Raw genomic sequence first — 13,341 nt, forward strand, 5'->3', positions numbered from 1 at the left:
GCTTTAAAGCAAAAAGCAGTTTAAATCGCGTTCTGATGGTTAACGCGTCCAGTTAAACCACGCCGTCACCTACACAACCCGAATTAGGTGTCTTGGAGACTGATCCTGGCAGTAACTCTCACCCCAGCTCTGAGAAGCGAACCATGACCCCACATCTGCACAGTTCTGTCTGAAAAGTCACGTGTTTAAATTTTTAGTACGCAAACAATATTAAAACTTCGCATATAATCTTCGTAATATTCAACATAATAATTCTTTAACCTTTGACTTGCTTTAGTTTCCTCGTAACCACCATTATCGGCTGATTATACATCCTTTCGGATCTTTCGCTGTCGGTTTCTATGGATGTGTATCTCCATGGAAAAACAGTTTTGTTCATATTGTGTATGGGTTGGTATATAAATATTTATTAACATACTAACGCATAGAGAGCTGGCTAGTTTTTTCACCAGGCTTTTCATTTTTCTTTTGTTTTTACCATTTGTAAGTATCTATGCATGTTGATGTACACATACAGGCTTTTACATTTATTTTATTTATTTGTTTATAGGGGCGGCATGTTGTGGAGGTCAGAGTACAGACTTGCTGGAGTATATTCTCTCTTCCCACCATGTGGGGGCGGCTTAGATTGTCTGCCTTGCAGGCAAGTGTCTTTACTCGCTGAAACCAGCCCCATACGTTAAAAGACTGAAAAAGACACAGTGAAAAAAGTCACCCATATTCCCACCACCTAGAATTAAACTCATTCCTGCATATACTTTTGCACATACATATGTGTATTTGTGGTTTTGAGTTAAGGGCTCATTGGGCCCAGGCTGGCTTTGAACTTGTTATCTAGCTAAAGATGCATTTGAACTCCTGCGTCTCCTGGTCCCACATCCCAAGTACTGCTAGATGGCTCAGCAATTAGGGGTGCTTGCCGATAAGTCTGAGAACCTTGAGTCCAATCCCTGGAACACACAAGATAGGAGAATGAATCCCACAAATTGTTCTCTGACACACACACCCACACAACAAAGAAAGAAAGAAAGAAAGAGAGAGAGAGAGAGAGAGAGAGAGAGAGAGAGAGAGAGAGAGAGAGAGAGAGAGAGAGAGAAGAGAGAAAGGAAAGAAGGAAAAGGAAGGAAGGAAGGAAGGAAGGAAGGAAGGAAGGAAGGAAGGGAAGGAAGGAAGGAAGGAAGGAAGGGACTTAATATAATTTAATATACTTTCTTTTTTTGTTTGTTTTGTTTTTCGATTCAGGGTTTCTCTGTTAACAAACAGCCCTGGCTGTCCTGAAACTCACTCTGTAGACCAGGCTGGCTTCGAACTCAGAGATCCACCTGTCTCTGCCTCCCAAGTAAAACTATCCTAAAATATGGACTGGGCATAATGGTCCCTGCACTCAGGAGACAAATGCAGGAGTTTTCAACAGCTTTGAGCCAGCCTGGTCTATATGATGACAGAGTGTGTTTCAGGACAGCCTGGACTACATAGGGATACTCTGTCTCAAAGAAAAATGAACGAGATAATAAAAAAATATCCTGGACTATGAGAAGTGAAAAACATTACATTTCAAAAGTCCTCTTAGCTGGGTGGTGATGGTGCACTCCTTTAATCCCAGAAATTAGGAGGCAGAGGCTGGCAGATCTCTGTGAGTTTGAGGCCGGCCTGGTCTACAAATCAAATTCCAGGATAGCCAGAGCTGTTACACGGGGTGTCTTCTCACAAACATCCTCCCAGTTTATAACTAATATGAATTCAATATGTGTGCTTCCAATAACTTCTCAAGTGTTTACATATGTAAATCTGTTGAGCATATACAGAGTGCTTTCTGTGTTATCACAGGATACCAATGCCAGTCTTGCCTTTTTCACTCATTATTATATTTTTTTAGATCATTATGCTCACTCCATACTGTAAACAAAATTTGTTTCTAAATTTTCTGGGCAGTATTGTGGGAAGTATTGCTGTACATGGCTTCTAGGCTATATATGGACATTCCTCCATATTTTTTTCCAGAATTGAAATTACTAAATCTTATGGACATTTTCTTTTCTTGGTTGGAGGTGGGTGAAGGAGTTGAAATAGGGTCTCTCTAAGTAACTCTGGCCATCCTGGAACTCTCTCTGTAGACCAGGTTGTTGTCCTCAAAGTCACAGAGATTCGCCTGCCTCTGTCTCTTGAGTGCTGGGATCACAGGTGTGTGCCATCCCACCCAGCAAGTTATTAATTCTTAATGAGTCAATTTGGGTATGTTGGAGTTTGGGGGAAAAAAACAAAACAAAAAAAAAAAAAAAAAAAACAAAGCCATTTGCTTGGCTTTTCACAATTGTTACGTGAAAATCTCCCTCACATCCCCTGTACTTTTGGTTATTCTCTCTAGCATGTGTCTTCCCCTCTTTTGTTTACCTGTCCCTTTGCTCAGTGGTAACTCAGCTGAATGCAATGACTCCAGGCTGTAGTACTTAGCCCTATTTACTAAGGCAATCCTGCAGTAACTCCACTCTGCATTCTAGACATGCCCCTAGAAAGCCACGCAGACCGCTTTTGGGGTTGGCACAATCCTGACATTTGGGCATTTCATAATTTTCTCTCCCCAAATCCTCTTTAATCTGCTGGGGGTTTTGTTTTATTTTGTTTTGTTTTTCTTTCCACCCTTCCACCTTTAACAGCTGTACAAAGATTTCATGGTTCTGGGAGAGTTTGTTGCTTTTAAAAATAAAGCAGCCATCTATTGAGGAAATGGGTCAGGTATGGCAGGAGTCCAGGGCTGAGTGGAGACTAGTTCTGAGATCAACATGTCTCCGACTGCTCAGGGTATTTCATTGCCAGGAAGGACTATTTGTGAACTGTATACCTGGCTTTCAGAATAGAAATGTGTCCATAGTGTAAGATACCTGTGGCAATGTGTGTCCAGGCCTGTCTCAAATCCCCCCCCCCACACACACACACACAAAAGGTGTGCTCTCCAGCCTTGAGGTCTGGATTAAAGGGATGTGTCATCCAGCCTCTTCCATTAAGACACTTCCTCCAACAAGAACACACCTCCTAATAGTGCAACTCCCTGAGTTTATGGGGCCAAATACACCCACACTACCACAATTCCTCGTAATAAAGGAAGGACCCTCATTTGCTGTGCCTGGTGTCTCAGCAGGGCGCCAAGGACACTGACCCCCAATACAAAGGCTACAGGTGAACAAGTCTGATTGATGGTTTGATGATTCAGTGTTCTTTCCACTGATCCTATTTTTTTTTTTTTTTTTTTTTTTTTTTTTTTTTTTGGCTTTTCGAAACAGGGTTTCTCTTGTAGCTTTGGAGCCTATCCTTGCACTCGCTCTGGAGACCAGGCTGGCCTTGAACTCACAGAGATCTGCCTGCTTCTGCCTCCTGAGTGCTGGGATTAAAGGCAGGCATGTGCCACCAACACCCAGCTAAAGTTATTTTTTTAAAAGGTTTTTGTGACAAGATATCCCTGTGTGGTTGAGGTTGGCTTTAAACTCAGAATCCTCCTGCCTCAGCTTCTCAAGTGCTGGGGTTACATACAAAAACCACCATACCCAGCCTGTGGATTTAGAATCTAGCTTTCTTGGTTTTGCTGACTTGGTGGCAGTCCATGCATGTTCCAGTCTCCGGGCTTTTCTTGCTGTTGACTCCTTTGTCACTGTCCTGTGAGCTTGTCTCCGAAAACATACAATAAAATTTAAAAAAAAAAAATCTATCATTGAGGATAGAGTCAAGATTAGTTAAATATATGTGACCAATCTACTACCATGCAGTTAGGTTAAAGTTCAAATTTTTGTTTTGTTTTTAATGTCAGGGTTTCTCTGTGTAGTCCTGGCTATCCTAGAACTTGCTTTGTAGACCAGGCCAGACTCAAACTCAGAGATCTGCCTTCCTCTGCCTCCCAAGAGCTGGGATTAAAGAGGTGCGCTACCACTGCCTGGCTAAAGTTCAATTTTTGTTTGTTTGTTTGTTTTTTGTTTTTTGTTTTTTAGGTTTTTTGAGACAGGGTTTCTCTGTGGCTTTGGAGGCTGTCTTGGAACTAGCTCTTGTAGAACAGGCTGGCCTGGAACTCAGAGATCCAACTGCCTCTGCCTCCCAAGTGCTGGGACTAAAGGCGTGTGCCACCACCGCCTGACTAAAGTTCAAATTTTTAAAAACAAAAAAAAAAACATGATCCAAATGATCACACCGGAGACCTGTAAAGCCCTGGATAAGAGCACTGAATCCATGCAAACTTCTCAGAATCTGAGGACAACTCTGAGGGGCCATGAGTGTTGTTTTATAGATGAGCAAATCAAAAGCATTCACATATTTTATCTAAAGAAAACTGACAGCATGAGTGTCAGATCCAGGTGGCTTGCTTTATTAATTTATTACAAAATGTTAAAAATCAGGAGATGTCACATTAAGAACTTTTTCTGCTGTGTATGAAAAGCCGCATGGAGCCACGTTGGCCCACACTCCAGGTGATGTAACTCACGTTGAAGGTGGAGCACTGCCGCCCTTCCATCAGTAAGCCTTGGCTTACTTCATCCTCCCTGTGGACACTTTCTGTTTTCACAGGGAGGGAGAATTTGAGAGAGAGTGTGAATTTGAGATAGTAGAGAAAAAAATATTGGCAAAGATGAGCTGGAACCTGAAATATACACAAAACTGCATCTGTAACTCCAGCCAGTTGCCTTCAGGAGGTCATCAATGTAAGGAAGAGGCGGAAATCCAAGAAGAGAATGGCAAACCTATCCCCTCCCTTCCCTGCTTCACATCTACTCAAGCTGCATATACCTGCGTAAACATTTGTGAAATTGCAAAACACACTTAGTGATTCAGAAAAAGGTGCTGGGATGAGAGACAGCAAGGATGGAAGGGGAAATAGCTCAGTGGGCCGCCTGGTCCAGAGTTCAGAAGGATGAGAGTGTTCTTAATCCTTCAAGCCCTCATTACATATGATCTACAGTGCTGGAGCCAAACCCAGGACCTCGACTCCTTGCTAGGCGCATACTCACCCCTAACCCTATTTCATTTAAGTCTCTGTCACCTATAGCAAACAGAATGGGCCATCACATTACATTTTAATGCTTTTATTCCCAGGATCCTCTGGAAAACAGCAGCTCTTGGGCCCCTAGCTTCAGCTTAGCCTCTAGCTAACAACCCCATTGGAACCAACTCTTCCTGAAGCCTTTGTTTCTGCCTTTGAGATGAAGGTACCACATCATGATCAGCTCTGCTAATCTAGGCTTTTACCTGCTTTGCATTGGAAGACAGAATTAATTACAAGTGCCAGGCACTGGTGATGCCCACCACCCTTCTCCACAAGCTGGATCCAGCACACTGGGAGAGAGAAGATGCCCTGACCAGCTTTGGAAGGAGAAATAACCATTTCTGCAGGTAAGCCTCGATATCTTTCAAGTTGCTTTATATTTTTTTAAAGACAGAATCTAATTCTGTAACCCAGGCTAGACTGGAAGTCGTCATGTAGCCCAGGCTGGCATGAAACTCTGTCCCTCCCACCTCAGCCTTCCAAGCTGTGTTGTGATTACAGGTTTGAACCACCTTGGTTTTTGTTTTTAATGATTTATTTTCCATGTAGTGGTGTTTTGTTGCATGTTTGTGTGAGAGTGTTGGATCCCCTAGAACTGGAGGTACAGACAGTTGTGAGCTGCCATGAACCCCGGTCCTGTGGAAGAGCAGCCAGTACGCAACTGCTGAGCCATCTCTCAAGCCCTCAGGACTTTTTTTGGAGACAGTCCTAGTACCTAGTTCAGGCTGGCCTCAAACTCAACCCTCTTCTTGCCTCAGCCTCCAAGTGCCAATATTACACGCCAGGCTCTTAAAGTTCCCTTTTCATTGCAAGGGTCCTTAAAGAAGCATTTGCTTATTTGTGCACCAGGCTAGCCCAGCTCCCTGGAAGAAAAGAGACCACTTCCTGACACTAAGGCCAGGTGGGTGGGGCAGCTGCAGGTCTGAGGCTTTAAGTGATTCAGACATGCACAATCAATGGGTAGAGGATGTGAGCTGGTAATCGCAGAATTAGGAAGGGTAAGACAGGCAGATACCTGGAGTTCACTGGTCAGCCAGCATAGCCTATTTGACAAGTTCTAGGCCAGTGAGAGACCCTGTCTCAAAAGAAAAAAGGTGCCCAGCACTTAAGGAACAACACTGAGATTGTCTGTTGATCAGTGCACCCTCATGTGCACGCACACACCAGCCTTATGTGACAGCTACTCTGAGAGATTATGTCACAATAAACTGCTTCTTGGGGGTTGGGGAAATGGCTCAAAGGTTAAAAGCAGGGGCTGCTCTTCTAGAGGTCTTGAATACAATTCCCGGCAACCGAACGGTGGCTCACAACCATCTGTGTAATGAGATCTGTTGCCTTTTTCTGGCCTGCAGGGATACATGCAGACAGAACACTGTATACATAATAAATAAATCTTAAAAAAAAAAGAAAGAAAGAAAGAAACTGCTTCTTACACCTAACATGAGCACTAGTTTAAAATACCCACAGGACAGTGCAAGCCAACTACTGTTCTGGTATTCACAAGAACCTGACAAGTGCCAACCTCTCAAAGAAAACCAGCTGTGATGGCGTCAAATGCAAACCCCAGCCAGGGCTTTGTAATTTGTAGTGGATGAAAGCAGTTGTCAAGGATAATTTTTGCTTTTTTGTTTTTTTTACACTCTGTGCATGCGTGCGTGCATGAGCACACACGTTTTTGGGCTCACCTGTGCCACACCACACAGGTGAAGAGCAGAGGACAGCTTGCAGACATTGGCTCCCTCCCTGCACAGCTGGGTCCTAGGACCTGGCCTCGGGTTATTACGCTAGGCAGGAACCTTTACCCATGGAGCCATCTTAGCATCTCACCAGCTCTTTTTTGTTCTGGTTTGTTTAGTTTTCAAGTCAACTATATAGCTCAGGCTGACCTCAAACTTGGATTCCCTCTGCCTCTACCACTTGAATGCTGGGATTAGAGATGTGCACCATTGCTCCCAAGTCTCTAGGATCTAGTGCTTCTAACAAGTTCCTGACTGGGCAGACTCAACAAGGAAATCCTAAAAAGGCCTGGGCTGTTTTGTTATTGTTGTTTGGCTTTTTTGTGTGTGTTTTGTTTTTGAGACAGGGTTTCTCTGTGTAGACCTAGCTGTCCTGTCATTCTGTAGACCAGGCTGGCCTCGAACTCTGATCCACCTGCCTCTGACTCCTTGAGTGCTGGGATCAAAGGCATATGCTTCCACCGATTAGGCTAAAAAGGCCTGTTTTAACAAATGGGTAAGTATGGCTTGTATGTTGTACTCTGCTTTTCTCTGTGTTTTTTTTTTTTTTTAAACAAAGATAGAGGCTGCTCTAACATCCATGGTAGATCAAAGCAGGCCGTTTCCTTGGCTATTTGGGACAGTAACTGAAATCACACTCACATTTAATCTGAATTGTTTTTAAAGAAAATGCTCATTAAGTCCCAGCTTGGTCCTGGGGAGATGCCCAGAGCCAACCAGTGTTTACATTCTTGCCCTCATTCACAAACATCTTAGACAAATCCTAAGGGGCTATAGCCAAAAGCCACTTGCTTCAGATAACCAAAAAAATCCAGTTTCAAGCAGAAAACACCAAGGACAGCAAGCTGAGGGCAGAGTTTATAAAATGTCACCACATCAAGGAACGACGGTGGAATTCTGCACAGGGATGCTTCAGTCTCATTGTGGATGTGGCCATGGAGGCGCAGAGGCACTTCCACTTGGAGGAAAGTCACCCAGCTCCCAAGTCATGGCCTTACTGTAAAAGCTTTGAGGTACATCTGCTTCCACATCCACCAATGCAGGACTCAGAGGTAGTAAATGTGTGCGTACAAAAACCAAACCTATCTTGTAAAGTGTACTTATTGGGGAGTTAGGAAGTATGCTCTAAAAATGGAATTTGGCTGGATGTCAAGAAATCAGGTGTGCAGTGGGAGGAGATTAAATGAAAAAACTTATACAATAATCTCCCTGTGGTATGAAGGAGCCTGGTATTGAACGATCTCACATCTGCTGGGGAAAAAAAAAATGTCACACACACTTAAAGAAAGACCCATGGAAAGTTAACAGAAAGCTCTCCATTCTCCATTCCATTCAGATTCCTAACGCAGGGCCTGGAGACCCTGAGATGAGTCCAGACTACGAAGGCTAATATGCTCAGCCCTGATACTGTCTGTTCATTCAGACAGAAAGACACTTTCTTACATCTTGTGACAAAAAATAATAAAAGAAAGAAAAAAGAAGAATGGAGCCTCAAAAATATATGGTAATTCATTGGGCTGCATATTCAACCCCCACTCCCCCCAAATACCACCCCTTAAGGGCAGTTATAGTGTCTCTGCCTGTTGCAAAGACTTTTTCAAGAGTCAAAAATAATGTAATACAAAAGTGAATTTATAGCATAGCAAAACTACTTCTCCCCCCCATTTCCAAAAGAAATCAGTCCTGTCCTCCCCACCCCCCAGTCCTTTTGCTTGAGACCAGCTGGCAGGGATCTTATTGGGGAGTTATTCCTCCATCTGGGCCCAGGCTTCTTCTGCCTTTTCATAGTACTGGTTGGCTAGTCGGCCCTTCATGGCTTCCATTGCTGCCTCAGCTGCCTGGGTGTACAAGTCTCCTGAAAGAGAGCCAAGTGGGATACAAAGAGGTGAGCTAGCAAGTTTCGTCTCATCCAAAAGAGCATCTGAGGTTTCTATAGCAACCGAACCTGTATGGTATGATCCAAGTCTTTGGGGGTACATATGGTCAAACCTGACCAGCCAGAGAGTTCTTCTAATCTCTGGTATTGCTATGGAACTCAAGAGCTCTTGCATGACAGTCAAGAGTTCTACCACTAAGCCACACTTCCAACCTGAAGTCAAAGGCAACCAGTCTATATAGCAGCTCAAAACTGAAAAGATGGATCTACTGTTGGGGGCTAGAGAGATGGCACAACAGTTAAGAGTGTTTGCAGTTAAGGGTGCTTGCTTCTTGGGTTGGATGGCTCAGAGGTTAAGAGACTGCCTGTTCTGCCATAGATCCTGAGTTCAATTCCCAGCACCCACATGGTGGCTCACAACCATCTGTAATGAGATCTTGTGCCCCCTTCTGGCCTACAGGTGTACATGCAAAAATAACACTGTATACATCTCTTCAAGAGCACCTTAGCTCAGTTCCCTGTATCCACACATTGGGCAGCTCACAACTGCCTGTAACTCCAGTTCTGGGATCCAACACCCTCTTCTGGCCTCCACAGCTATGTACACACATGGCATACATCCATGTGTACACACACATAAAAATAGCAAAATTTTAAAAGTTTTAAGAAATCTAACACGTCCATCAGATTACAGTAAATAAATACATTAACTGAGTGGCATATTATTTAGTACTAAAAGCAAGGAAGAGGCTCAGTGTGTAAAGATACTTGCTGTCACAGCCTGATGACATGAATTCAATCCCTAGGACTGACATCATAGAACAAGAGAACCAATGCCCAAAGGTTGTCCTCTGATTTCCACATGCACACAAACATAGATGATAAAAATATTTTCTCTTCACTGGGAGCAGAGGCACACACCTTTAATCCCAGCACTCAAGAGGCAAAGGCAGGCGGATCTCTATGAGTGTGAGGCCAGCTTGGCTACATAGTGATACCCGTCTTGAAAAAAAATAATAATAATTTTTTTAAAATTTCTTTTATAAAATGGATGGGTCAGGTAAAGCAGTGCATGCCTGCAATCACAGTATTAGCCGAGATACATTCTACCCTAAATAAAAGAAGCCAGACAGGAGAGGCCACATAGTGTGTGGATCTACTTGTAAACTGAGTCTTGAACAGGCAAATCCTTAAAGACAGGGTAGATTGGTGGTTATTGGGAAGGGGCAGGATGCTGGAAGCAACTGCTAAGTAGTACAGGGTTTCTTTTAGGGTGTGCAAATGTTTAAATCGAGATAATAGTGAAGGAAGATGAAATGTTATGAAAATTTCAGCTTCATTTTTCAAATCACAAAACCTGCCCATAAATGCTAATATAAAATTGTCACTCGTGGGAAGTTGGTTCCAGGATCCACCAACAATAGCAAAATCTACTCAGGTACCTTGGGTGAGAGAGTGTTATATTTATATATGGCCTATGCGTCTTCTCCCATTTGCTGCAATCATCTCTAGATTACTTGGAATGCCAAACAAACTCAGCGCAGGTGTCATGTATGGTGCTGTGCTGTGCTATTCAGGGAATGTTGTGGTCTGGATACTAAATGTTTCCATAGGCTCCTGTGTTTGGTCCTCTGCTGGTGACACTTTTTGGGAAGGGTAAAGAACCTTTAGGAAGGGGCTGGAGAGATGGCTCAGAGGTTAAGAGCACCAAATGTTCTTCCAGAGGTTCTGAGTTCAATTCCCAGCAACCACATGGTGGCTCACAACCATCTGTTATGAGATCTGGTGGCCTCTTCTGATGTGTAGATATATATGGAAGCAAAATGTTGTATAAATAATAAATAAAATCTTAAAAAAAAAGAACCTTTAGGAGGCAGAGAATTACATGAGGAAGTAAGCCAGCTTTGAGGTTTTATAGCCTACCCCACTTCTTGTTTTCCCGCTCTGCTTCCTGTGTGTGGTAGTTTGAATAAAAATGGCTGCGATTGATGCATAACATACCGCCATTATTGGTATATATATATATATATAAATATATATATATATAATTTGAATTTTTGGAAACTGTGCTGTCAACTTTGGAAAAAAGTATCCCAGTTTACCGCGTTCAGTTGGCATTGTACAAAAATTAACAGCCATATTGTTCTAGAAAAAAAAATAACTTGACACGTAATATAAAGTTAATAGGCTGGCAGATAAAAAAAAAAGGCCCCTATAGCTGGGCGTTGGTGGTGCATGCCTTTAATCCCAGCACTCGAGAGGCAGAGTCAGGAGGATCTCTGTGAGTTCGAGGCCAGCTTGGTCTCCAGAGCAAGTGCCAGGACAGGCGCCAAAGCTACACAGAGAAACCCTGTCTTGAAAAAAAAAAAAAAAAAAAGGCCCCTATAGGCCCATAGAGAGTGGCACTATCAGGAGGTGTGGTCTTGGAGGAGGAAGTGTGTCACTGGGGGTGGGCTTTGAGGTCTCAAATGCTCTGACCAGGCCCAATGTAGCATTCTCTTCCTGCTGCCTTCAGATCCAGATGTAGAACTCAGCTACCTCTCCAGCACCATGTCTGCCCGTGTGCTGCCATTTTCCTGCCATGATGATATAATGGACTAAACTTCCAAACTGTAAGCCAGCCCCAATTACATGTTTTCCTTTATAAGAGCTGCTTTGGTTATGGTGTCTCTTCATAGCAATAGAAACACTAAGACACCGTGTGTATGGTAAAATCCGATCATCTTGCTTCCTGACTGCTGGGCCAGTCACTGGCTATTGATACCAAGCTTCCCCACCATAATGGACTCCAAGCCAAAATCCCTTCTGGATGTGTAAACCAAAATAAATTCTTCATTACGTTGTTTTTGTTGGGGTACTCTTATCACAAGAGAAAAGTAAGAAACATGGAGAAGACTAGCAAGAAAAATCTACGTATACTCAGTTACAGATGCAAATATGTTTCCTTTTTTGAGACAGGGTCTATGTAGCCCAGACTGGCTTGAAACTTGGAATCTTCCTTCATCAGCCTGCTCAGTGCTGGGGCTACAGGTGTGTGCCATTGCAAGCTTTACAGGTGCAATGGGGGAGGCTGGTGAGACAGCTCAGCAGGTAAAGGCACTTGCTACCAAGTCTCGCGTGACCCAAGCTTGATCGCTGTGTCCACATGGTAGAAGAAAGAACTGACTCCCACAGGTTGGTCCTCTGGTTTTCACACCAGTGCTGTGCTGTGTACATGCATTCCCAAATACACAAACTATGAAAAGATAGTAAGTCTCTTTGTCTATGAATGCAAAACGTGTGAACTGGGGAAGACTGGCTATATTATTCTTATTTAGTTTATATACGTATACTTTGATGCCTTCTTTTGTCTCTCCACCCTCCACTTATTATTTTTTTTTAAGTATCATGCATGTACCATGGTGTAGCTGTGGAGGTTAGAGGGCAACTCTGTGGAGTCAGTTCTCTACCTTTACATGGGTTCTGTTGATTATACTTAGGTTATCACGGTAACCTCAGAATCTCCTTTTTGTTGTACCCTTATTTTTATTTTTTTCTTTTTTGAGGTAGGATATCTCCTACTGAACCTGGAGCTCGCTATTTCAGCTGGACTAGCCGACCTGTGAGCCTTCACAGGATCCACTTGTCTTTGTCATCCCAAGGGTGGGATCACACATATGAATATCACATCCTGCTTCTTTTTTTTTTTTTTTTTTTTTTTGGTTTTTCGAAACAGGGTTTCTCTGTGTAGTTTTGGAGCCTATCCTGGCACTTGCTCTGGAGACCAGGCTGGCCTTGAACTCACAGAGATCCTCCTGCCTCTGCCTCCCAAGTGCTGGGATTAAACATGTGTGCCACCAATGCCCGGCTCACATCCTGCTTTTAAAAGTAAATATTTAAAAAGGAAACAAAGAATAATATAAAATTAAAATGTGTGGAAAAAAACTGGAAAATGGTTCAGGGATTAACAGTAGAGGACTACAGTTCAGTTCCCAGCACTTCTGCCTGCATGTATCTATCCTATGCAAGCCAGCAAAGGGCACCAGATCTCATTACAGAGAGTTGAATTTAACTCAGAACCTCTCTGGAAGAGGTCTTAACCAGTGCTCTTAACCTCTGAGCCATCTCTCTAGCCCAAATATATATACATGTAAGTAAACACTCATACATATAAAATAAAATGATAAAATGTTCATCTCCATAAAGATCCCTACTATGGGAAAGGACTTACCTGAGAACCTGTCCTAATTCCAGGGGGATGAGAACTATAGACCTTCACCAGCCCTATCCTACTCCAGGGATATCCTATCTAGGTCTGTGGGCCTCACCTGATCTTTGGGGGTTCTTGTCCAGCCCAAATCCTCCAGTGAACAGCATCTCAGCCTGCCTGGCCAGCAGTACATATCGGGGCTGGTCCTGTACTCCATCATACTCTCCACCTTCGTCACAGTCAGTGGTCTTCAGGGCTGTGTCGTACCAATGTAGGGCCTCTGACCAGTCTTGGCACCTAGCCAGGAGACATGGATGGGAGAGGGATGTTACTGCGGCAACAGGGTGGGATTACAGAGGACCACTGATCTAGAGGGGCAAGCCTGGGATCTCAGTGAGACTACCACCTCTGGTCCACAAACTATAGTACCATGGGCCACCACATCTAAGGGATACCTTCATATTGTAGACTTTCTATGTTTGTGTTTTATTTTTTAGAAATTTGAATTTATGTGTCC

The 13,341-nt window shown here is 43.4% G+C and overlaps 1 protein-coding gene across 4 annotated transcripts in view; it reads right to left on the reverse strand.

The window, feature by feature from the left end:
- Nucleotides 1-7,402: 7,402 nt before the first annotated feature.
- Nucleotides 7,403-13,341, reverse strand: part of Eef2k (eukaryotic elongation factor 2 kinase) — a 77,690-nt gene continuing 71,751 nt past the window's right edge. For all 4 annotated transcript variants that reach the window (XM_027410232.2, XM_027410230.2, XM_027410231.2 and 1 more), the window contains 2 exons: nt 12,943-13,121; nt 7,403-8,614 (listed from right to left, as the gene is read on the reverse strand). In XM_027410232.2, the coding sequence (XP_027266033.1) occupies nt 8,505-8,614; nt 12,943-13,121 (289 nt within the window). In that variant the 3' untranslated portion in view covers nt 7,403-8,504. The remainder of the gene's footprint in view (nt 8,615-12,942; nt 13,122-13,341) is intronic.

The sequence above is a fragment of the Cricetulus griseus genome, chromosome 3 (genome assembly GCF_003668045.3).
Source record: "Cricetulus griseus strain 17A/GY chromosome 3, alternate assembly CriGri-PICRH-1.0, whole genome shotgun sequence".
Lineage (NCBI taxonomy): Eukaryota > Metazoa > Chordata > Mammalia > Rodentia > Cricetidae > Cricetulus > Cricetulus griseus.